This window comes from Siphateles boraxobius, unplaced genomic scaffold (genome assembly GCF_051911475.1).
Source record: "Siphateles boraxobius isolate OS27281-9 unplaced genomic scaffold, OSU_SipBor_1 18, whole genome shotgun sequence".
NCBI lineage: Eukaryota > Metazoa > Chordata > Actinopteri > Cypriniformes > Leuciscidae > Siphateles > Siphateles boraxobius.
Window position 1 is genome coordinate 9239731 of NW_027508788.1, and position 27163 is coordinate 9266893.

General features: G+C 40.1%; 1 protein-coding gene across 1 annotated transcript in view; it reads right to left on the minus strand.

Moving 5' to 3' along the window:
- The window catches only part of slc8a4a (solute carrier family 8 member 4a), a 71082-nt gene that overhangs the window by 36288 nt on the left and 7631 nt on the right, over nt 1–27163 (minus strand). The window contains exons 3-4 of the mRNA XM_077233302.1: nt 9210–10569; nt 7978–8492 (exon numbers count right to left, since the gene is read on the minus strand). Of these exons, the coding sequence (XP_077089417.1) occupies nt 7978–8492; nt 9210–10511 (1817 nt within the window). The 5' untranslated portion in view covers nt 10512–10569. The remainder of the gene's footprint in view (nt 1–7977; nt 8493–9209; nt 10570–27163) is intronic.

Genomic DNA, 27163 nt, shown 5'->3' on the forward strand with positions numbered 1-27163 from the left:
TTTACAATCTCTCAAACACACACATGTACCAAGAATCCCCCGGTCTCCTGACAGGTGTCAGCTCTAAGGAATTATGACTGGAGTGGGAATAAGAGCTAAGCTTCTGTGCTGTTAGGCAGAGGCGGTTCAGCTGTCTGGTCAGCAGAAATCCACTGACAAACACACTCATATCCATACGCAAATGCACACAAATGCAAACATACAAATATAAACCAATTCAAAGCAAACAAAAAAGCAATAGATGAAATTCAAAGCCGCTAAAAACAGACGCTCACATGCATTTTTTTGCCCACACGTGTGCAAACAAGCTTTGAGCATGAACGCAGGCAACCGAAATATATATGTACAAACTAAGAGACTCATATCTACAGTGAGATTCACTCATCCACCCACACAGACCCACAATACACAATTCCACACCACCTCCAACATGCTCTCATGAGTGATCACACTCATCTAGGGATGGGAATTGCAAGGAATTTAATGACTCTCGTTCTGATTCTGAGCGATTCTGGTTTCTTAAAAGTTACATTAATGATTGAGCATTTTATTTTACATTCATTTACACAAAATAGTATAGAACTTTGATAGACCATTTATCGGTTATTGGCCATGCAGGGTTACAGACTGCAACTAAAATGGCTGCAAATGCACAACAATATTTTCAAGTCAAGGTGTACCATATAGTGACAGATCCTTTCTTCTGGATTGTGACGTACATACGAGTGAAATAGATCAGTCTTTGCTGACTTTCTGTTCACATAAGGATACAAATGCACATTTTGCTGTATAAACGAACAATATTCTTTAATTCTATTTTTTTTATTAAAATAATGTTATTTGTTACTGTTCTACATTTAAGGTAAAATTGATAGGTTTAATCAAGGTTGAAGTGAAACTTTGGTTGACATACGTATATACTATAATATAATTAATAATGATCAGTTTAATCAATTTTAATATTGTTGCATCCCTAGTTATCTTGAAAATCATTTGGTCCCAGTTTTTTTCCGATTCTGGTTCTCATATTCCAACTCCGAACACATGCAAAAGTTCGTATGCAGTACACGGTCATTCACCCACCTCCAAAAATACTCACACACACTCTTCAGAATCAACATACACTCACACAGGTCAGATCTTTCCATGATAGACAACACTTTCAGTATGACACATTTCATGTAAAAAACACACACACTCCCACACGGTGCTTGACTTCTGTAACCCTCTCTAGTTGCCCAACATACTGAACAGTATGAGTGAACTGTTCAAACAAATCACCCTCATTCTACCTTCCCTTCCGCCCGCGCACCTGCCTCTCACCTCCTCTCTTTCTCGTTTTTATCTCTTTCTCCTCTGTGAATTATAGCTGCTTTATCATCACATCATGGTTTAATTCTGTACATCCCATGATGCCTTGAACATCATTTGGCCTCTCTTCATTTTGTGCTCTCTCACTTTTCAACTAATAACTTCGATCGAAGCTTCTATCCATCCCTTCTCTCATTTCTCATTCATTGTGCTCAACTTCCATCATGTCATATTGTTCCCAGTCCAATCTTACAAACCAGAGGAATCAGGTGCGTCATGAACATATTGTTTTGGAGGGAGCACCAGCGGCAGTCCTGACTCACTTTGTGTCTATGGCGAGATAATTTAGCATGCATAATAATAATAATAGATAATAACGGAAGCATGATGATATATCAATCTAATGTTCAGATTTGGGCAAAAAGCATAGAATACACACTTCTTTCTGGAAAGTGTTAAAAAAAAGGCCATCAACACAGTGGTTTTCAGTGAACAAAAAACAAAACAAAAGAAATCTGTGAAATTTTGACACTTGAGCTGACATTTTTTAAGTACAAAGAGTCCTTCAATGGCCTGGAAAATATTACTGGCACCCTTAACAAGTAGAGCAGCAGTTAATTTGGAAATGGGGTGTTATGATTCTTGGTTTTGCCTTGAGCAATCCTGGGTTTTGAAACCTGTTTATCAGAAATAGGGGTGCATTTGGTTGCCATTCAAGCCAATTTATCCCCTGTTTATAGGAAATAATTGTATTAAAATGACACGTAAAGCAGACTATTATCCTCTAATTAGAATAACCAGATGCCCCTGGGCTACAACATTACGGTCAACGTATTTCAACTTATGTTTACCACAGGCTTTATTATACACATAAATAAAAAAACAATTATTAAACCACATAGGAAAATCTCAAAGGAACCAGTGGCAAATTAGTTTTCTGGGTTCTGACGTCACACCTGCCTGCAGCACTCTATTAGACATTATACAGAAGTTGACTTTTTCGTCAACAAGTTCGGTTTTGAGTCCTGAAAATGTACAGGTGTGTGAGTTTGTTTATTGAATTCAGTTGTCACTGCTGTAAACTCCCATATATATATAAAAAATATTATTTTTGTGCAGCTAGTTGTACCCTCCCCCGTGTAGGTCCCTGCGGCTTTATCAAATCAACAAATTATGGATCTATGTGGATCCAAAATTATTTGTATCTTTGAAATGTGAGTTGTTCTTAGAAAAAAAGCTATCCTTTGTAAGTAAAAAAAGAAGAAGAAGAAGAAGAAGAAAAAACATGTCTGGAATCCAGTTCCCTTTCACAATAAATATACCACCATTTTATCCTGTCTTACACTTTTTTTGGAAGTTGCATTCAGTGAATATGTCAGTTTGGCATGCCGCTTATTATGATTGGAAATTCTCCATCTTGGAATGCATGAGCTTTTGTCTAATGTCAACGCAGTCCATCCATGACTCACAATGCCCCATTCACCCCAACGACTATTTAAGCTGTTTACTTATAACCTGACAAGCGGTTTACAACAACTGCCTCCCTCTCTCTGCTGCCAGCATGTTCTTTTCTACAGTTGAACTGCTCACCTTAGATCTGAGGCAGCGCAGTGGGCTTGATGTGCAGGTCAGTATCGATTTTCAGGATTGAGAGAAAACTCAGCAGCTCTATCATTCTCAATCTCCTCCTCTCTGGCTTTCTTCCAGACTTCACACATCTCTTCAACTTTATCCCTTGTTCATCTGTTTTCATGTGAGGCTTATAGATTTCTTTCTGCCTTGCTCTTATCTATTTGTGTTCCTTTTTTAGTCTCGGGGCCTGTAATCCATGCATACTGTGATCATACCAGGTCAACAGGGTCCATTTTACTTTAACTACCATGTAGAAACAGTCAAACACGGATGTGCATGCAATCTACAAATAAAATGTTAAGATATGGTCTGCATTCCATTTAGCATTTTTCATTGACACTGTGATGGACTTGAAATGAGGAGCCATAGTCCCCAAAGTTTGGGTTATTAATGAAAATGTTCCAGTTTCATTTAATGTTTACATAATTTCTGTGTTAATAAAACACCATTAAAGGTGCAGTATGTAATATTGTCAGCTAGAGGTTGAAATGGGTACTGCAGTCCAATTTCAAAACATTGGAGAGGGTTGTTTCTCCCGCCCCCTTCTCTATGCTCACCCTGGTTGCCAGTTTGAGAACGCGCAACAAGAACAAGCGCAAAAATGGAAGGCGACGAGCCTTACACTGTAAAGCCTTACACGGGTGCAAACTTTGGCTGCGATTTGGCCGTCTGAGTCAAATTTAGCAAATCCTAAAAGAATCCTCTGATCCTAGGCTAAAATCGGAAGTCTTTGAACGTTAGTTTGACCTGTTCCCCGACACCCGATTCATGACCGTTGCAATAATTTTTTTTATCTCAGACGAAATTCTGGCAGTGTCAGAAGATTTGACTCACAGTCCTGCAGTGTGGCTTATCCTAAGACGACCATCAAATTGTCTTTGTTTTTCAAGACTAGCTGTGACCAAAATTAACATTAGAGATTTCTTTGTAGCCACCATTACTATCCTGTGTGTAACGCAGGTCACATCACCGAACTAGAGCTAGAGGCTAGATTGAACTCCGGACAAGTTTTCTTGCGTGCATCCGTTTTTAACGCGTCTTGACTTCTGAATGAAAGTGCCCTTCACAATAGATAATGATTTACAATGAACTCTTAGAATATTACATATGGCAATTTATATGTTAAATAAAATACCTCACTCGCTTGAGTGATAAAAACGCCAACTCCACGTTGCTATTACAATATTTAAAATTTTCAACAGTTTGATCCCTTTAGGTTGATTTGCTGTTGTGAATAGGGATGTCGATTTACATAAATTCCCATAATCGATCATTGTTTAAATTAACGATCAATTAATCGATTAACGACCGACACAAAATAGTTGTTGCTTTAAAGCTTAGATTAGAAGCATGGCTTTACAGTGAATATGGAAACATGACCATCACTTAACAAGTGCCTATAAGTTTGCTGACATTAGAAGTGCTCCATTTTCATAACGTGAAAAAGAAAAAACTGCATTACATGAAAAAGTGATCTGTAAATTTTTGGTACATAACAGATGACTTGGCACATATTGTTGAAAGGTGTCAAAAAGTGTTGCTGATGCACATGTGAACAGTATGTATACACAATTTGTGCCACGCTTTTGTTTGTAACTTCGCAAAACATTAGTAAACGTAGATCGCATACTGTTACTTAGAGTCTCAAACAAGCCCAAAAACAAGATAATGCGTAGATCACAGAGTGACTGTCATGGGTGGTTGCAGGAAGGCAGAGGGAGATGAGGCTATATTTCCAACACGAAGGTTTAATGATAAATGATAGCAGAACTGGCAGCAACACAAACTATACACAACGGAGAATCGGACAAAGACTGACTAAACAGACGGAACTTAAATGCAAAAACAGATGACACTGATAAACGCAACACATGTGATACAGATGATGATTGACTAAAGTGTTTCTCAACCCTGCTCCTGAAGGACCCCCAACACTGCACGTTTTATTTGTCTCCCTAATTAATTTTATTTTAATTTTATTTAACCTTTATTTAACCAGGAATAGTCCCATTGAGTTACAGTAACTCTTCTCCCAGGGAGTCCTGGCCAAGATAGGCGGCCAAAAAGTTGCAAAGAAAAAAACATTAAAAAAAAGACAGGACAAAAAAATTACATACTACACAACAAATCTCTATAGATAGACTATACATATACAAACAGGACATTTTGTTTAACTTAAGTAAATACAAACATATAATTTAAAGGGTACCTAGTTAAAAACAATTACACCGTTCAGTCAAAGTTGACTTTAAAAGGTTTTTAAAAATATGAATAGATGGAAGTGATTCTAAATTTAAGGTGTTTTGGAGTTCATTCCAGACATTTTGTGCATATGATGAAAAAGCTTTTTTACCTAATTCTGTTTTTGTTGATGGAATAATTAATAATATTTTTTTTGACGACCTTGTTCTGTAAATTCTGTTTTGGTAAGTAAGTAAATTTGAAATGTAAATGGGTAATTTACCCATTAGTGCTTTGCCAATAAAAATCAATAGATGAAATTTTCTTCTGAGAGAGAGGGAGGGCCATTGTACAGTTTCATACAGAGTGCAATGGTGAGTGATTAAACACACCTGATTAAACTGATCAGCTCATTATCAGATATATCCCCATGTGCATGTGTTGGTGGTCCATCAGGAGCAGGGTTGAGAAACACTGCACTAAACACAGGAAACTTAATGACAGACAACTGAACGTAATCAGTAACACAAGACACACTGACAATACTTCCCCCCCTCCCGCGAGGCGTGACCTCGTGCCGAATGCAAAAGTCCAACTGTGGAGGGAGAAGGTTTTGTTGGAGGATGAGGGGAGTCTGAAGATGGACAGGAGGGGAGAGCAGAGAGGAACACCAAGGCGGAACTGGCAGAGGGAGGAGCCAAGGCGGCCTGGAGAAGGTGTTGCATGGGGATCCGTATCACAGAGCTGAGCTGCTGTCGAAAGAGAGGTGGAGCCAACAAGCTGGCGGGAATCAGTAGCGAGGGCAGAGTTGAGGAGCTATGAGACACCAGTGGGGTAGATAAGTCCAGGGAATATGATGGAATCGGTGGAGATGGTGACAATGGGGTGGGCAAGATATTGGGTGGGATCGCATCATGCATGATAGAGAATGTGGTAGGCTGGAGAGGGATGAACTCTATGGTACAGTTGATGAGCCAGAGCTCCTCAACTGGCTCATTAGTAAACTGTCTCACCGGACCTGACTTCTGGCTGGATCTGTCGATTGACTCCAGCTTTGGGACGGGTGCGTCGACCTGTTCAGGCTCCGGGGTGAACTGTGTGGCTGGCTCGGACTCCGGGAATGGAGGTGTCTCAAGCTCATGGTCCGCGGCAGGCGCTGGCTCGGGTTCAGACTCGGTGGCGGGCATGGGCATCATCACTGGATCTGTTGCAGAAAGTCTCTCAGTCTTGCAGAGACACTCTGGGCTGGGACGAAGGATTATCTCTGGAGATCGTACTGGAGCGGGCTCTGAGGGGCAGACTGGGACTGACGAAGACGGTGCAGGAACAGGTTCTGTCAATGTGGCAATGAAGATGGCTGGTGTTTGTGGTTGAGCGGCGATGTCGTCATCATCAGCCTCACCCACGGTGAAGGCTAAACCACTCAACCACAGCACATGATCCAGGTACTGAGCGAGTGTACCCAGGATCGTAGCCGCTGGAGCTTGCTGGTGCAGATGTTCGTCAAGTCTATACCAAACAATTGTCTTGAGGACGTCATCTGCCCAGTTTACCTCTTGAGAGATTTCCAGAAACTTTTCAGCATATACTTCGATCTGGCTGCCGTCCTGGGAACAGGTTACCAGTCGATTAGCGGGATTTAAAAGGGTGAGGAGAACACCCATCTTTTCAATTTCTGGTCCAATCTTCTGTCACGGGGGGTTGCAGCAACACACACTATGCACAACAGCAATCAGACAAAGACTGACTGAACAGACGGAACTTAGATGCAAACACAGATGACACTGATAAACGGAACGCAGGTGATACAGATGATGATGATTGACTAAACACAGGAAACTTAACGACAGACAGCTGAACGTAATCAGTAACCAAGGAGACTAACTAGCAGGTAATCAATACTGAAGCACATGAAACCAACACACAGAAATGAAATGAACACAAGACACAACATAATACTGACAGTGACATGACATGCTACTGACAAGCTGGAGGTATGCTCCAATCGGACACTGTTTTAAAGCTTGTTTTACATTGTTTAACAGTGTGCTTGGATTGATTTGATTGCTCAGTTTGATAGGTCTTGATATCTTGATCATCACTCTTCAACCAGGATAATATTAGCCTACTTGTCATTTATTCTAAGTCACTTTTATTGTGGTGTTTACAGAAGTAGTTCATATGTTCAGTAAAATAACTTGTTTATAGGGTTTTTTGGACCCTTGTTTATTTATGTTTTTAAATAAACGTTAACCTACCTAATCTATTGCATGGTTTGAAGACATTAATATATTTAGAATACGTACCTACGGTGCACTCGCTTCATATTTCCTTTATGTGCCTGCTGCACGTGTTTTACGCACTCTAATGATGCTAAATCGTAAATTTTCTTTAAATTATTTAAATTATTATCTACAATTAATCAACCTTTTATTAATCTTTAGCATCCCTAGTTGTGAATATAATGGGTGGGCATCACTGCTCATTTAGGCTACTGTCTCCTCTAAGGTGACTTTTCACCTGTATTTCACTATTGAATGCCAAAACACAATTTTAAGATGTAGTTTGTCCAAGATATAATGTTCTGTCTTAAAAATACTTAAAAGTTTGTGCATTCCAATCTCTAGTGATTAGAAGTATGCAAATTTGGATGCAGCCATGAGCTGACAAGGATGACTTGATTCAGTCTTCCCTATACGAGGACACAAACATACACTCTCCGCAAACATCTGGTTCGATCAGTGTTGGCAGTGACAAAGAGCATCTTGTCTACTTGAAATCCTCCTGTGCACACTAGATAAATTATTAGTAAAACATATTCAGAGTTGTAAGTCCTGAAAAATATTAACTTACATGGTCTCATCATTGAGGAACTCCAGTTTGCCAGCTACCTCTTCATAGTCTTCTCCAGCTTTGGCGGTACCCTCTGTAGTGTGGAAAGGTACTGCCACCTTCCCCCTCGCTCCAGATGTTCTGTGCACCTTTACCTGCATGATGCCCACGCTTTCACTCACTCGTGTGGCATTGTTCTCGAACGTAAAGATACCCGCGTGGTCATCATCGTAAATGGTCACCGTTGCAGTGTGCGCGTTACCCAAGGCAGCTTTGGGAGGAACGTGGCTGGACCCTGTAATGCTGTTGCCATGAGACACCGCATTAGGGTCAAGGATGGAGACCTCGGCACGGTGGACAACTCGAGGGTTGCTGAGATTTACGTAGAAATGCTCATCTTCCTCGAATATGTCATCGTCAATCACGCCGACTGTCAGCTCCTTCACCGTCTCACCCGGTTTAAAGACCAGAGTGCCCTCAGCGAATTCATAGTCTGATCCTGCGTTAGCAGTGCCATCCTCTGTGCGATAGTCAACCTAGATACAGGAACAGTTGTCATTCAGCTATATTTTTTTATATTCAGAAGAGTGACAATATACAGAGAGTAACAATAATTCTCATACAGTCTGTTAAAATTTAACTTTTAAGAGAGGATGTGTGATAATTAAATTCCACAAATAACAATAAAAAAAGATTTTAAGCCAGTTATTTATATCTTTAGCTGTATTGTATCAGCAGGAAATATCAGTTAACATTCCTTTTGCCATTAATTGTAATAATCCAGTGAGTCTTATTATTAATCATCACATAATAATAGCAACATGACATACATTTTTATAATTATGTTGTGTTATTATATTTAATAATAATAATAAATGTTGTTATTATTAGTCAGATAAAATAAAATAATCATAATTATTTTTATTTATAATTATTATGTGTTGTTAATATCAATATTATATTATATTTTGACCTCTAATCAAAATCACGTAAAATAATTGAATATAACTTGAACTTCACAGTTGAAAGGTTTATATAATAAAATGAGCTAATCTGAAGTCTGTTAAAATAGTGTCATTAAATTGCTTGTCTCCTAAGTGCTGTAATTATTTAAAATAGCTCTGAGAGTACATCCTCGCTGCTGGGACTCGTGTAGGTTTCTGGCCTCAAAATTATATCACATCCATATAATTAAAGTACAATAACAGCAATATAATCACAGTACTGTTGTGTATAGACAGTGGAATCATTACCTTAACAGTGCAGCCACTGTCTCCACCATGTCGGGTCACGGAGAGCTTTAAGGAGCCACAGTTCTCAAAGCATTGATAATGGAAGGGCTCAAACTCCAGGTAGATGGTGTGAGGGTCCTCTTCCTGGGGATTAGCCTCATGGCAGCTCACCACCTTCCTGGCCTGGTCTGCAGCATGTTTCTTCAGAATGTTGCCCGCTCCGATCATCATGCGAGTGGCCTGGATGCGATAGAAAGCTCGACTCTTCTGCTGTTGCACCAGCACTTGATAGTTTGCCATCTCAATCAGCTGCTCCATGTCCTTCTCCGGGTGTCTCTGCTTGAGATCCTTCAGCGTACGAGCCATCTCCCTCCTGGCCTCCTCTTCCTCCCCTCCACCACCTCCTTCCTCCACACCAGCCAGCATGCCATCAAGTGACTCCTTGTGGTGGGAATTGGCACCTTGACCGTCCATCTCCATATCCATCTTGCTGAACATGCCGTCACCCTCTGTCTCAATGATGATGCCACGGTTCTTGTCAGCGCGGTAGCGCTTGTGGACGTATTTGTAAAAGAGCAAGCGACGGTCTGCAATCCAGGCCTGAAGCACACAGATCGGAAAGAAAAGAAACGTAAGGACGGCCTCCCAGACTTCCACCACACCAGGAGAGAAGACAGACAGGATCAAGTACAGCCAAATGTAGGCGAAAATGCTCCAGGCTGCCGTCACAAAGAAGACCCTCAAGTGCTTGATTTTTCGCACCTCACCGTCTGGGACCACGTAAACACAGATGGCGATGATGATGAACATGTTGAAGGCAGCGCTGCCCACAATTGTGCTCGGGCCCAGGTTACCAGCCTCAAACTTGTGTCCGCAGACCTCAATCACGGATAACAAGATCTCAGGTGCCGACGATCCCAAAGCCATGAGGGTCAAGTTGGACACGGTCTCATTCCAGATGCGCACGGTTGCTGTGGTGGTCTCGCCGTTGGGTTTCTTGATTGTTATCTCTTTCTCTTGAGACGTAATCACCTCGATGGATGACATGAACCGGTCTGCGATGATGGACATGCCTAAGAACATGTAGATGAGGGCCACAAAGTAGACAATGGCACGTGCCACCTTGTCGCCCACTGAGGGGTTCTGGGGATTCCACACCGGCAAGACGACGCCCTCAGAGCAGCTGTCTTCCCCTGAACAGTTTCCTGTGCTGCTGTGGGATGTGTCACCACTGGCCTGAGAGATATGAGTGAGGCCCGCGAGGAAGATCAGGAGGATGAGAGAGGAAAGCCAAGGAGTTGACGGAAGGCGCAAATGAAGCATGGTGGAAGTGTAGTAGTAACTGTGTCCACCAGTCGCAGAGTCGACAATCAATAAACCTCTGAAACACAAAAGAAACAGATTATTCACTTTCGGCGAGAATGATAGTTTAAAAAAGGACCTGTTAAGTGTATCTAAATGTGACATATTAATAAAAGTTTTAATGATTCAAGCATCTCCTGAAACACAGATATAGTTCAGGATCATGCAGGGAGAATGAGGTTTGCTGTGTTGCAAACAGAGTTTCTGACAGCACAAGTCAGCTTGCGTCATGGTGAACTCTTAGAGAGTGTACGTCTTAGAGAGCACAAGCTAGCCAACTTTATAAACAATATGAATATTCCTGACAAACTGTACACATCTGTTTTGGATGTGTTTGCAACGCATTTTCTTGATTATTACAAGAAAGGAAAACATTACAAAAACACAACATTTCCAAATTTAATGTAGAAATCAGATCTCATCCATTTTGCTCACTCAGTCTTTTAGTTTAGTAGATGAGAGTCACAAGTGAATAGTGTGAATAATCAGTTTCCAAGGTAAATATAAAATAAATGTTGTTGGCCTAATATATCAAAAAATTCACAATGATATTTTTAATGAACGTTTAGATTTTTTCACGATTTAAATCTGGTCTGCTTTGACTATTTTCTGCTTTCTCGCATGTGCTCTTTCTCTCATGCAATGATCAAGGCCACCACTTCAATGATCATATATAGACCCTTCCACACATTAAGACATATATAAGCAAAAAACTGACTGCTTAATTGACAAAAAGGCATTTGACGGTGCGCACGACAAAAATTACGTTAGCGTGATGTAGCAACACCTGTTGCACGTTCAGTATCTGAGAACCCATTTTGTGTGGTGGTGTGCACAGCATTTTTGTAACTTTGCGCGGGGCTCTTCTTCCGAAGATGCACAACCTCATATTGAGAGATTGTTGTTTTATACACATGTTCTTATATCCATATATTGTCAGGGTTCTGTCACTTCTGTCTAGTTTATTCTTGGTTTTGTGACAGAGCCCTGACACTACTGTCTTGTCTTGTTGTCTGTCCATGTCAATTGTCTTGTGTGCGGGGCATGGTGTTTGGATCCTGGCACTTCTGTCTAGTTTGGTTTCGGTTCTGTCTCGGGATTTGGACATTCATGCTCCGTGTGTTTAGTCTTTTGTTGTGAGCGCACGACAACGAGCATGAATGTCCATGCCCCGTCTTGTTGTATGCGTGTGCGATTTCGAATTCGCTTGGGCCGTACGCTCTTCTGTCCATGTGTGTTTTGTGTATCAAGCAGTTTATGTTTACATTCATTTTATTTATGGGGGCCTTTCAAGAAACTCAATGACACCTTGCAAACAATAAAATACATGAACGTGGGGTGTCGTGGAGGGGTGAGGTGTCTAAAACCCAACATCTAGCTACTGGGGTGCCTCAGGGCTCAGCGCTTGCCACTTTCTCTTCTCTTCTATTCTATTCATTAAAAAAATATAATAATAAAAATCATGTACAGTACTGCGTTAGATTAAACTGAGAAGGGTCATAGCACTTGCATATTGTTTTCCTACTGTTAGTTTGACTGTGTAGCAATGTTCAGGGAAGGAGGCGGGAACCGGCGAACATTTAAACATACTTTATTAAAATAAAACAAACAAACTAAAATACCGCCAGCAGCCCCTCGCGGACGACTGCTGGCTTACCCAAAATAAACATAACGGCCAGCAGCCCCTCGCGGACGACTCCTGACTAAAATAAAACACAAATACAAAAACCAAAACTCAACTAAAATACAGGCCTGTTCCTCTCTCGATCATCAATGTCGTCGCTCCTCCTTTATGATTTAAAATTTGCATTAAATGAATGCAATATGTTTTGTTTGATGACGTAGGTAATGAGTTCTCATTAGCTGCGTGTTCATGTCTCGTTTTGTGTGAGCACATGGCTTGTGATTGTTTTCACTGGCCATGTGCTTGTGTTTTAGTCATATTTGGTGTGAGCACATGGCTTGTAATTTATGTTTCCTTGTGTTTCCTTGCCATGTGCTCTCATGTCTATTGTCTAACCCAGCCCATCTTGTTACCTGATTATTGATTCATTTGCCCCACCTGTCCTCGCTTGTTACCTGCCTTGTTTGCTCTCTATTTATTCTCCTTGTGTTTGCAGTCCTGTGCCAATCGTGTTCGTATGTACACCATCTACAGTCCAGTCCAGTCCAGTCCGTCTAGTTTTCCCCCTCGGGGTAGTTTGTGTGTGTTTTGTTTTATTTTATTATCATTAAAAAGCCGTTCACTTCTCCATGTTGAGTCCTACCCTGACATATATTTTGTTTTAATGTCACAAAGAATAATCTCAAGATTAACTAATTTCTTATTTGGTTATTTTGGTAGCGTGGGTTTGGAGAACAGCAATAAAAACAAACATTGTCACGTGTGTACATTACTTCTTACAGCTACTTTCTGATGGTTTAGAGGACAATTACTCCGAGTTTGCCCCCTGTCGCTTCAAAGAATAGTACAACTGTGAGCGGCATCAAGTATAAATGCCTTGCCCGTTAGGGGAGGAGACCGCGCAGTCAGCAGAGGTTTGTGGTGTGGAGTAGGCAAAAGTATCAACAAGGCTTAAGTCACACATTTGTATCTCTGGCTGCTTGGAGATATATGAGATCATCTTCCGCTAAGAGGATGTGTGATGATGTCTGGGTTGTCACGCAAAGTCTAGGTCACAACCAGGTCATTAATGTGACATAGGATAATGTGACAGGATAATCTTTGTTTATATGTGAGGAAGGTCAGACCCCACATTGGCCCTTTGAAAATGCAGATATGCACATGATACAGACATGCACGGCTCAAACTAAGGCTGTCTATTTAACACAAGTTAATTTAATGAAAGATTAAAAAATGAACGGAATTAATCATGCCCCCGGGCACGTGCATAAATCACAAATATATTGAAATATAAAACAATAATTTTAAATTGTAATATTTCGCAATAATACTGTTTTTACTGTTTTTTTAATCAAAATAAATGCAGTGTAGATAAATCCTTTTTGACTTCTTTCAAAAACATTATAAAATCTTAACAACCTCAAACTTTTGAATGCCAGTGTAAAATCTTACGACACAAATATATTCAAAATGCAAATATAATATACACAAAAGGTGTTTACATTTCTAAAGCTATGCATATGTAAATACACTTCATGTGCTGCCAATACATCCATATTTTATGTTCAGAGCATATCCAAACATACAAAAATATAGACATTTAATTCAAATACCTATGAATACAAATGAGATCAAGCTGTAAAAACAGATTGAAACAAATTAAAACGAAACAACCAAAAGATGTCCATTTAGAGTTTGTTTACATATCCAACAATTTAAAAAATAAGCACAGACAGAATCTGCACTGTGTGCCTGGCCCCTGAGTCTATTATGGAAATAAGACAAATAATATAATATTTTAAGATAAATACATAATATGAGAGTTCTAAAGCCACTATATGCAATATCTGTTTAATGCATTCCTCTACCACAATATTGTAACATAATTGATTTATCTTCATTTAAGGCTTTTCTCAACAAATATTGCTATATGTGATTAACTAAGATTTATTCATTGTCATATGACACATTCAACTGACATTTTTAATAATTTGTCAGCCCTGACACTTACACTCAAACATTATCTGAAACGTCTCAGAACTGCCTTAACGCTTTGATGACATTAGCGTGTTCACCAACCTTACCCCTTATACACTTCCCTGGGCACAAATCATGCACTTGGCATCAAGCACGCTCCCCCACTATTGCCACACACGATGCCAGGCCTATAAATAGAACTGAGGCTGTTTCCTGAGTCCTTAGCATGAGCTTTCAGCCAACGGCGCCTATCAAGAGTGGGGCCTTATCTCGCACACCATTTGGACTGTATCTTATTAATTTCCCATGAGAGAGCATACAAGCAAGCAAATGTGAGAGGCAGAACAGAACAGAGCACTGCATGGCAGTGTATACCATCCTGCAGGCAGAGCGTTACAGGGATCTACAATTGATGGACACATCAATCAAGAGGCTGATTGCATTAATTGGCATATGCAGAGCATTCACACCACAGCAGCATAGCTAGCGCGGGCCACAAGGCAGAAGGAGCAGTAAGCACCACTACAAAGCCCTCAGTTATATGAGCAAGCCTGAGGATAAGGAACACATAACCCAGTATGAGCTACTGTTGACAGCCTAGAGGATTCATGCACACTCCGAGCAAAAGAGCACACATGGATTACGATAGCATGATAATGTATGGCTTCTGATGCCTCAAAAGATTGCATCATTTAATCAGATTTCTAGTTTCAAAGTATGTTTTGTTTTGGGTGCCGGTCCCCAAACTTTCCTGGTCAGCCGGATTTATGAGAAAAAGCATACTGATCATAGTTTTGTTTGTGAACAGCATGGCTATTCCAGCCTGGTCTCGTGGAAACTTGTAATAATTGGTACGCTTATTTTGAATAAAATAAGTTGAAGTCATACAAGCTGGGCTGTAGAACGTACATCCTAAACCTGACCATGATTGTCATAGGATTTCTTTTTTTTTTTAAAGTTTCACATTTTCCCCCAATTCAAGTCGTACAATACAGTGTCATTTCTTGAATTATTACAAGTTGTCGCAAGAGTGTTGGTTATGCTGGTCAGCCAGTTAAGAGTAGCACTGGTCTACAGAATAAGTTTCTGATTCTTTTGCAGACTTACAAAAACAGACACAAATCGGATGATCATTAAAAAATACATTGCAACAAAAAAAAAACACCTAATGTAAATGCAACAGTCTAAATCATTTCCAAAAACATCTGTCAGGATGAAAGCCCAGTCTTATCTAAAAATGCAGTGTTTAGCTTTCTGGCTTTTATGATCTGCTGTGCGCAGTCTACTGGGGATTCATTCCACCTGTGAATCTAGCTGTGGCCAATTCCCATAATAAAAAGACAGCTCTCCAGATGGCTGCCCAGACACTATCTGCACACGCACTATGAACACACTATGTCACACTTGTGGACAGTTATAAATGATTAAATAAGCTCATCAGGGTCTTTCAGCTTATGGTTTATCAATATGACATGTGCAAGACTACTGTACTGAATGTCAACACTGCTGGGATTCAGTTACAGGTAATCACTGATATTTTGATCACTTGTATGATATCAAGTGTGATATTGCTTTTTATACAATAATTCAATACACAAGAAGTTAATATTGTGTGACTGACATTTCAGACACAGTAGTTGTAGTTACATTGTCTATATTTGGTCCACCAACGAAAATCATTCAAAATAGCAGAAACAACTGTCATGTCTCTAGGCTACACACTGTAGTGCAGTTGAACATATTGATTGTGTAAATGATTCAACGTCTCAGTTATAACAACAGTCACATTATTAGTCCCTAAATGAATCAGTGTGTTTGAACAAATCAGTTGTGTAAATTATCCAGTGCCTTAATTAGTGAATCAGTAGGTTTAGACAAATGATGACTCATTATGACTAAGGGTGTGTTCACACTTGTAGATCGGTTTGCTTGGTTCGTTTGGTCTGGACCTAAAAAAAGGTCCAGACCATTCCAGACGGTTTGTCTACATGTCTTTGGTCCATGTTGCGTTCATATATAATTCTAACCGCACATGAGTTTGTTTTGGGAGCGGACCGAGACCCATCTTTTTTTACCATTGAACAACAGTATATTTATAAATGAACTCTGCCAGTATTTAAAATTAATAAATGACATTTCCCTGCCAGCATTTTTTTTAAAGTTGCCACCCACTGCCAACATTTTTGATCATTTTCACTAAACTTTAATTGCCCCCAGAATATTTTGTTTATTTTCCAGGGTTCTGTCACTTCTGTCTTCTACTTAAAGGGGTCATATAATGCCATTTTTGTACAAGTTTAATCTTTAGGGTCAAAAACAGCTCTGTTTTCAGCACGCCGTTTCAGTGCATATGCCTTAAAATGATAATGAGCTTTGCTCTCTCCGCCCCTCTGTTCTTTGGGGCGTTTTGACAACGTGCACGTAGTGTGTTGCCTTGACAACAGTTGAGGGTATATTTTGCAACAAGAATGGCAGCGGGAGTCTCTGAGGAAACATCTGTTCTACCATACCAATTTGAACCGGAGTCGGACCCGGAACAAGATGACGCCCCGAAGAAGTTCGACAATTAAGGCTCGAACAGGACGTTTCTGAATGGTTGGTTAACGTAATGTCACTTTGATCTATTTTTGTAACTTATGTACTGGCAGAGTAACTTAAGAGTAGTGAGATGCAGACGCTATTTGTTTACTGATGTATAGGTTAGTTGGTTGACAGATTGATGTTGAAAACTTTTTTTTTTGGTAAATGTAGGCTTGTCAGTGATGCGTAACGTTATCTCAGTGTTAGGTACAACTGTCAGTGCTGAAACATTAACCATAACTCGTTGTTCGTTATAAACGTGGGATTATTAATTATATTGAGAACGTCATAACGTTACATAGAAAACCTGCCGTAATATACCCTGAATGTACACATTAGCCGCATTCAGCGTGCAAACGATTTGCAAAGATTAATATTTAAAGGTTAATAAAACGTTACACTCACTTCTTCTGGAGGTGCAGCAGGAACACGAATAGTTGGTACCGATTCTGTTTTCAGGACCAGCTTCTTAGCGAAACCAGATTTACACTGACGTTCGTTTATAAAGCAGTCTGGTGAGAAATTATTAGCACAAACATAAAAGCATTTACGTTGATCGTTGGGAATATTCCCTTCAAAAATAAAACTCAGCCACTGCGTCTTCAGCGGTTCGAATTTAGGAACATTAAAATGACTGCTGTGTTTATAATTACACCCAAGTACAGAACACCACAATCGCTTAGACGCCATTCTGCTCCAGTGTATCAACAATGGCGGACTACAATGACAGCTCGCTCAGGGCGGGTCTGTGTTGAAACGCTGATCAATTATCAATCGTGGGAGGGGCGTCCGTTTTATTGACGTCACAAAAACGAATGGCTCAATTTAAGGCAGGGGAAAACATATGAGATAAAAACAAAAACACTGGATGGATTTTTATCATTATATGATGGTTGTGTACAGGCACTGCCAACACACATTTCATTACAATCAACTTGTAAAAGTGCATGTACCATTATATGACCCCTTTAAGGAAATGCTTATATTACAAGGATTGTCTGAAAATCCCTGTCAATGGCGAGGAACCGTTGTGTCATTAATGACGGAAAATCCCATCAATGGCAGGGAAAGAGTTAAAGGAAGTTAATTAAGAGTTTAACCTAATTAATACTATTAAAAAAATGGCTACGGACTCAGAAGTTCTGGTTGAGTTAGGCAGATCATTCCACCAGCAGAGAACAGTCAAGACAAAGGGCCGAGAAAGAAATTTTGTGCCTCTTTGAGATGACACCACAAGATGACATTCGCTTCCAGAGCGCAAGTTCTGGATGGCACATAAGTCTGAAGTAACAAGTTTAGGTAAAAGGGAGCAGAGCCAGTGGTTGTTCTGCAGGCAAACGTCAGAGAGTTGAATGCGAGCGGCAACTGGCAACCAGTGCAATTTTGTTAGTGACGTGTGCCCTCTTCGGCTCGTTAAAGACCACTCTAGCTGCAGCATTTTGGATCAGTTGTAGAGGTTTGACAGAGCAAGCTGGAAGACCAGCCAGGAGAGAATTACAATAGTCCATTCTAGATAGAACAAGCGCTTGGACAAGGAGGTGTGTAGCATGCTCTGAAAGGAAGGGCCTGATCCTCCTAATGTTGTACAAGGCAAATCTGCAGGACCGGGCAGTTCTAGCAGTGTGCTCTGTGAAGTTCAATTGAGCATCAATTACAACCCCAAGGTTCCTGGCTGACCTTGATGGAGTTATGGATGACGAGCCTAGCTGAATGGTGAAGTTGTGATGGAGTGATTCAGACAGAAATGTCTGTCAGGGAGTCTGAGATGCGAGCAGCTACCGTCTGATCATCAGGCTGGAATGAGAGGTAGAGCTATGTGTCATCAGCATAGCAGTGATAGGAAAAGCCATGTTTCTGAATCACAGATCCTAGTGATGTCATGTAGATGGAGAAGAGAAGTGGTCCAAGCACTGAGCCCTGAGGCACCCCAGTAGCTAGATGTTGGGTCTAAGACACCTCACCCCTCCACGACACCCTAAAGGACCTACCTGAGAGGTAAGACTTGAACCATTGGAGTGCTGTTCCCGAGATGCCCTTTATCTTTAGGATTGACAGGAGGATCTGGTGGTTAACTGTGTCAAAGGCAGCAGACAGATCCAGCAGGATAAGAACTGAGGATTTGAAAGCTGCTCTTGCCAGTCTCAGAGTTTCAATTACTGAGAGCAGGGCAGACTCAGTTGAGTGTCCGCTTTTGAAACCAGACTGATTGTTGTCCAGGAGTTTGTTCTGTGTAAGAAAGGAAGAGATCTGGTTGAAAACAACTTGTTCAAGGGTTTTTGCGACGAATGGAAGAAGGGATACCGGTCTGTAATTTTCCAGATGTGCTGGATTTAGAGTGGGTTTCTTAAGCAGTGGGGTTACCTGAGCCTGCTTAAATGCTGTTGGAAAAGTACCCGTGTGAAGAGGGTGTGTATGATGTGCTTGAGTACGAGTACAACTGAGGAAGAAATGGCTTGAAGTAGATTAGTGGGAATAGGATCAAGCGGACAGGTAGTATGGCGATTTGAAAGAAGGAGTTTGGAGACTTCTGCCTCTGAAAGCAGAGAGAAGGAGGGTAGAATGTGTGTTATCTGGAAAGATGTGTGTGTCAGTTTGTGGATTGGTAAATTGGCCGCTGATGGTGGTTGTTTTATTTGTGAAGAATGTGGCAAAATCGTCAGCTGTTAGGACTGATGGAGGAGGAGGGTTGAGAAGAGAGAAGGTTTTGAAAAGCATGCGAGAGTAAGAATTGTTAATTTTGTTGTGATAATAAGTAATTTTAGCAGTAGAGATATTAGCAGAGAAGGAAGAGAGGAGGGATTGATAAAGACCAAGGTCAGTAGGATCTTTCGATTTGCGCCACTTCCTTGGGCTGGACGATTTTGGCTAAAATCATAATCGCGATTAATCGAACAAGTTACCTCGATTACTATTATTGAACGATTATTTAAAAAAAATTCTTTCTCATGTGTCACTGGCAAGGCGTATACTGTAAATATGTTCACGGTTATTTTTTTTAATTAAAGAATGCATAATCCTATCCTTGTGATTCTAAAATAAGGAAACACACAGATAGCTTTTAATGCTTACTTATAAAATATTTCAAACAATTGAATCAAACAAAGCATACAATGCTTGAAATACAAAGTCTTATAAAAAAGTAATTAAGTTTTAATGTAAAAAGAAAGTTTCCTAAAAATGTAGAAAATAGTTCTTTTTGTAAACAAAATAAATCATTGTAAATATTACCATCTTAAAAGTAAAATATAACTTGTATAAAACTAAAAAAACTAATCCTTTTCATATTGTGTAGCATTTGTAAATGCTTGTGTTATGGAAACCTGCTTTGTGGAGTGGAGGCACGTGTTGCTGGGCGTTTGTCAGTCTCTCTCTTTTTTCGCGTGTTTCTTTGGTACAAGCGGCTCCTATTGCTGAGTTGCCTCAGTGTTTGACTGAGTTCCCTTTCACACAGAGATTCCGGAAAATAGGTTCATTCACACTGCCAGTGATTTTCCGGAATCAAGAGAGTGCGTTCACAGACACACACAACCCGCAAAGACACGTGACATGTCCCAGCGGCGTCTATAGTTTGCTTATGAGCTGCGATTTCTCTCGAGAAACCACGCTTGTGCATTTTTTTTCTCTGATTCGATCATAAACTAGCGCATTACGAACCGTTTCACGCTGGCGAACGATCCCGGCTTAGTGCCATCATTACGACACGGCATTGATTATGGCTTTTGTTCACACAGCGCTCGTTCCGGAACTGAACACGGCAATGTTACTATGTCCCCAACCTGGCATCAATCCAGGGTCGTGTTTGCGTTCACACAGAAGGTGTTTGTTCTGGCAATTTCCCGGCATCAACGCGCTGTGTGAAAGGGGCTCATGTTGCTTCAATGTCGCAGACTGGACGGGGCGGAGTTACGTGAATAGGCTACACACGCGGTTATATATTTTAAGGGGAAAGTACATTAACACACAGTGGGCGGAAATATTAATAGGATTTAAAAACCGAAATAACCGACATGGTAAAATTACGTCGGTTATAGGCTCTGAATTTCGGTTTCGATTATTTTTCGATTAATCATCCAGCCCTTCCTCTCTGCACCCCTGAGTTTAGAACGATGTTCACGGAGAACAGTTTTATGTTGTACAATCCTGTAAAATAAGGCATATCAAAGTCAACTATAAGAGGTTTCATAAAACAACACAAATCCCCCAGCTAGGCCTAACTGTAATAGTGCCTCTACTAAGACAAAACAGCACACATTTAAAAAAGATCAAATTTATGTAACAGATAGAGTTGTTTGAAATATGCTGAGTGATTTTAGCAGACTGTTAAATCCTTAATCTCGCTTAAGGCTTTTAGCGATGGTAAAATATGAATGCTTTAGTCCCTTTGCCCAGAGAGTAAAAGCGGTCTTTAACTTTGAGGGAGAGGAGACATCTTCAGTCTCCTGAGGTGAAGGGTGTAGAGAGAAAAAAAACTATAAAGAGAAGGACTGTTTAGTTGGAATAGGAGAAGATGGTAGACAGACTGACAGGTAACAAAGCTGGAGTGTCAGAATGGAAAGGAGGAAGAAGACAGACGAAAAGGAATAACAGAGGCAAAAAGTTTGAATACAGTATTGGTTAAGGTAGAACAGGAGGGAAACCCCTTTCTATCTAGTCTCAAATCAAGCAATGTCAATACTTTCATACTGATGGATTTACTATCCACTCACCCTAGATATCTGCATATCTAAGCCCACATGATTCTCAAAGTTTTCTCATTAATCATTCCATATTTCACCTGCCTCTAGCCCACCATTTAATTAGTATTTCACATGTAAAAAGACAAGTCATATACTTATAAAAAAAATTTGTGATGGCTCATCTGATGAAAGAATGTTTAGAAGTTGAGACGAGTATAACAATTTCATTAAGAATCAACTCATCACAATGCAAAACATCTTAAAGGACCTAAAATGGGCTTCTGTTTCTTGAAGAAAAAAATAATGTCCTGTTTATTCCTTGTGATTTTATGATCAGGACATGTTGTTGGCAGGTTTCAGGTGATATTCACCAATAAAGATTTCTCAGTCTGTGACGATTATTAACAGTTTTGTCAATATTTGTCCCTCCATCCTCCTCCTTTTCCTTCCACAGCAGTCAATATTTACCAGACATCCCTCCATCTTAATTTAGCTTCCTTACAGGAATCTCCCCCCAAAATCCTCCGATTTGAGTGCACAAATGGACAGTTTAACAGTAGTGGATCTGAGGCAGGGCCAAGCTTATATTAAACACAGTGTCACTGAGGACAGCTGCTCGAAGAATCATTGTGGCGCCACATTCAGACCTGTAAATCAATGTGCAGAGCAGTTTGGAGCTTTATCCAGCTGGAATTAAATCTTTTCTGAAGTGATGTAAAGCTGCAGAGCCACATACTTAAGAAAGAATGTGTTTTCTCTAAAATGCCAAATTCGCAAATGGCAGTATGTGCAGCCATAACAAAGACATAACAATGATGATCAATTAGGGCCAGTGGTGGCAGGCGGTCATGTTGCACTTCAGAGATGTGTGAGAGAGCATGACACACACACGGCCACAGCATGGGGAATCTGTGTCTCACTAGCGCACCAGACCCAATTAGGAAACAAACTGAGAAAAGCAGCAGGTCAGCTCGATGTTTAACAACACAACCATCATTTGTTCGTCATCATTACCTCCCGTGACTCCGCGATCAGGCCTGTGATAGTCTTTCATTTCCATGCTCTCCTCTTTCATCTGTTCCTTTTCTCCTCTATGTTGCAGGCCCTTTCACGCTCCTTCAACAGGGCATGTCATAACCGGCGGGAAATTAAGGCAGTCTTTTCTAAGGATGTTTTAATGTCACCGGTGCCACATTTCATCATTAAGCGAGTGCTCGTTCGACTGGCTGAGGGCGGAACGTGGACATCCTGTATTCCCACATAATCTTTCTTATCTCTTCAGGATAAAATGAGAAGGACTCCTATGGACAATAATGGCATAAGCTAACAGCAGGATTTCATAAAGAAAAAATCTGTGGAGGCAACCTGTAGTGTAGAAACTAATAATGCACAATTATGTAACATCAACAATATCAATAAAAAAAAGATTGATTAAATTCCTGTTCGATTCCTGTTAATTAAAGTTAGAAAGGTTGCAAATGGGAAGGAACATTTTATTTTAATTTTAATATAAGTAGAAGTTGAAATTCAAAGAAATTCATAAAGTTTTGTAACTGTAATTTTCTATAGATAAATAGGCCAACCGAACACCCGATGATAGATAGATAGATAGATAGATAGATAGATAGATAGATAGATAGATAGATAGATAGATATTGACAGACAGACTGACTGACCGACAGATCGGCCGATAGATAAACATATAGACAGACCGACCGTTAGATAGATATACAGACAGATAGAAAAAAAATTCAATTTCTGTTTTAATTTTTCTATTATGGCTTCTGTTAAGATTTATGCTTCCTTCACAACCGTCACAAATATATCTTAAAGAGTCTGAAAGACAGTTCAGTTTCTCAATTTAAACACTGAATGAGCAAGATTAGCAAAAATTAATCCAGTTGAGTCATTTGGTTAAGAATGTTGCTACTTCATAAGCATCACTTCACACAGAGATTCATTGACTGTCTGTGGACTGATTCAAACACCACCTTCTTTCATTCTACGAACATCTCTATAATCAAAGAACATGTTGCTTTTTAAATGAGGTGTGTAGTGAGATGAGAAGAATGGAAAATAGGACATAAAGAAGAGGAAGCAGAAAGGATAGAGAGAGAAAATGAGGAAGTGACAATGTGAGACAGATGGATAGAGATCTTAGTGAAATCTCAAGCTTTGAAGCTTCTCATACTGCAGGGCAGAGATGGGGGAGGGTGGGCAGTGCAGTCAAGGAACTTATGGCGCTAATGAAAGAAACAACTTCAGTATACAAACACTTAAAAAACGCACAGAGGGCTGTAATTATGAAATAACACGATTATACAAGACAAAAAGTGCACATATTCTCACAAAAACACACAACATTTACATAATCATGCAAACCCCACAGCTCTACCACTCCTTGCATATTATGAAGTCTAATTTTATAGCATATGCAATCATTCTCCATATGTTTGCTGGAAACAGATCTCATCAGTTTCTCAGTGCCCACGTTTCCTTTTCCTTGACATAGTCTAGTCGTTTTCTTGCTATCTCACCCTATTGTGAGGTACCACACGCGTCGAATCTGCCATTTAAATGGGTCAGCCTCCTGTGTACTGCAAAAAAAACATGAAGATTCTCCCTCCCACATATCCATGCATATTAACAACTGTCATGTAGCGCTCTCTCGATACGCCGCCCGTCTGTCCACGTACGCATCAATATTCATGAAACGTGCAACATTGCTCACACGCCCTCTGTAATCTTAACGATGGACAGTCAAATAAACACGACAAATGTCTGAGCGGACCTTTTTGCGCTGCAGGTTTATCCAGATCGCAGTGGTTCAAGTAGCCTCTCGCTGTCCATAAAGCATTTATCTCTCTCCTGGTGGCTTTGACAGGAGGGAAGTCGACGGGCCTAAACCAGCAGGGAGTCATCCAGTGCTTTAAATACATAATAAGCAGAGCTGTAGCAGAGTAAGCAGGAGCTCTGTAGGGTTTGTGAGAATGACTGACGGTGGACCTCGGTGTGGAACAGTATAGATATTTGGTTAATGGTATAGTGCGGTTAAAAGCAAATATGCTTTATAGCATAACTGTTTGCTATTGGTGAGACAAATGAGGCTTAAATTACCTGGAGAAAGACATTTTTTACAGTTGTCATTTATCTCAGTAACAGCTGCGTGGCTAGGGAAGACACGCCTGATATGCAATCTGCCATCTTTGCACATGAGCACATGACCAGACATTGTTAAGCCAATCACCTGAGCTGTAAATGTCATGTGACTGAGCCGCAGGAGAATGACGTCACAGTGCGATTTTCGTTTTCAAAAACTGCAATGAAAACTAAATGAACTGAAACTTGAAATCTCAGGAACCTAACAATGATCAAGTGAAAACTGAAGTAAACTAAGAAAATAAACAATATAAATATAATAACATAAAAATCCAAACAAAATAAACTGTGATGTGAAAGCGATGTAAAAAAGGGAATGTAACAATTTTAACAGCCCTTGAAATAAAAGGAAGACATATCTGTGATTTATATGCTTATTTTGCTACTTTCAAATGTCAGTCAATGGGAAAGGATGCATTTTGGGTCCAGATGGTGTGTATAGCATCTGACAGCAGAGGCTAACTGGTCCAATGCTAACCAGCCAAGCTTCAACCCCTTCAGGCGAAACGCGTTAAATGTTAAGGTGGGCCAGATGAAAGATCTTTAATGACGTGTCTGCCTTAGTCTATTCAGTATTCAGAGACAGATCCATCAACAACGCAATAAATGGTCAATGTTGTCATGTATTATTGCTATTGATGAGCCATTGGCAAATCAATGTCTTCCTCAAGTTGGTCTTGCATGACCAATCTATCGCCTCAGAGCCAGTTCCTGTGGATGCCATTTTCTGCTGGGTGAATATTTCATTCTCGTTAAAACCAATTTCCTGCACCTGTCATCTTTCTCATTTCAACCATGGGCACTCTGGAAAGGTCGCCTACTGTGGACCCTCAAAAGGCAACATATGGCACTTGCCAGCCAAAAATAATGCCTGTGTCTCTTTATTCCTCCAGTCTTAGCTCCTTTCCACATAGTGACATTTGCCCCAGGCACCCTCTCTGCTTGTCTCATGGTGTGACAGTGTAGATGTGGCTGTATACCCACAAGACCCCACAAGGCGACCCTCTCTCCATTCACAATCAATCATTCATACACATACGCATACATAGAACGACATGCCACCGTTTGCTTCCGAATGTCCCGATGATAACAATCACAGTCTGGATCTGGTTCACTTTTTTTTCTTTTAGTGTATTAGTTTAATTGTGCAATTACACATCACTAGAGCCAGTATGAGCTCATTTACACATGGCCAAGCATTTCGACTGGCTCTATTTTCAGATACGTTGTAGTCAGGAAGAATTTGCTAATGTGTTAAGACAGACTGGCATTTTCTCATCTGTAGTGATTTGTTTTATATACAACAGTTCTCAAATTTGATTGGTCAGGGGGTGTGATATTTAGTCCAGCAGCACTGGGACTTTTCACTGTTTGTATGATGCCGTTTGTCTGTTTGTTCCAGACAGACAGTCAGTCTGTGCATTAGTGGTGGGGATTTTTTAGGGGATTTAGAATCTGATTTCACACCAGTGGTGTTTTTATTAATTTTTTAAAACATGCACATCTACACTGGACAGAGTTTGTCCAAAACAAATCGTTTCTAAATAAAAGACGAAAAGTCTTTTAAATAAAAGATAAAAGTGGTTATCAGGAACTGTGAGTAAACTGTTAAAAACTCACTGAAGTTGTCAAGTCAAGTGTGAAAATTTTCCAATAATTCCAGCACCACTGTCCATGAAAGAGGAAAAGAAAAAGGGTGCAAAACCTGTTCCACCTCCTAATTTACATTCATGCTGTGGAATAGACAGGGGAGCACAAAAGCCCCGTATTCCATCCGGAAAGGGGAGGATAGAATGAAAATGAAGTGATAGAAAACAATATCACAGTGCATATTCTTTGAAGAATTCAGATTTAATTTGCACTCATTAATCTGGAGGTAGGAATCATTGAGCTCCTCAATTCCCTTGTTCCTACGACCCAGTGTAAAATCCAGGGTTTGCAGCCAGTATTTTGACTGACGTGTCTCATATGAGGTATTTACCTATCATTCATCTGATCCCCATCAGCCTGTTGTAACAGTTACACAAAGCCCCAAAAAGCTTTGAGACCAAATAACCTAACACAACCTTCAATACAGAAGAGCAAACCCAAAACATTGGCAAATCTGGAAGAATTTCCTTTGAAAAACTTGTTTTTACTCTTGAGCAACATAAACTAATTCTAACGAGAATTGTTTCCGAATCATTTCACCATTTTAAAGGATTAGTTCACACAGAAATTCTGTCATTAATTTCTCACCTTCATGTTGTTCCAAACCCGTAAGACATTCGTTCATCTTCGGAACAGAAAATTAAGATCTTTTTAATGAAATATGGGAGCTTTCTGGCCTACTTTTCAAAAGTTCTCAAATTTCATTAAAAAGATCTTCATTTGTGTTCCGAAGATGAACAAAAGTCTTACGGGTTTGGATCAACATAAGGGTGAGTAATTATTGAGAGAATTTTCATTTGTGGTTGAAGAAACCTTTTAATGTAGATTCAGAACCCCGGACAGCGACTACAGCACCAGATCTTCTTACAATTTGCCATTGTCGCATATTGCAAAGCATATTGTATATAATACTTTGTAATATGCGTGTAACTGTAAAAACAACTATT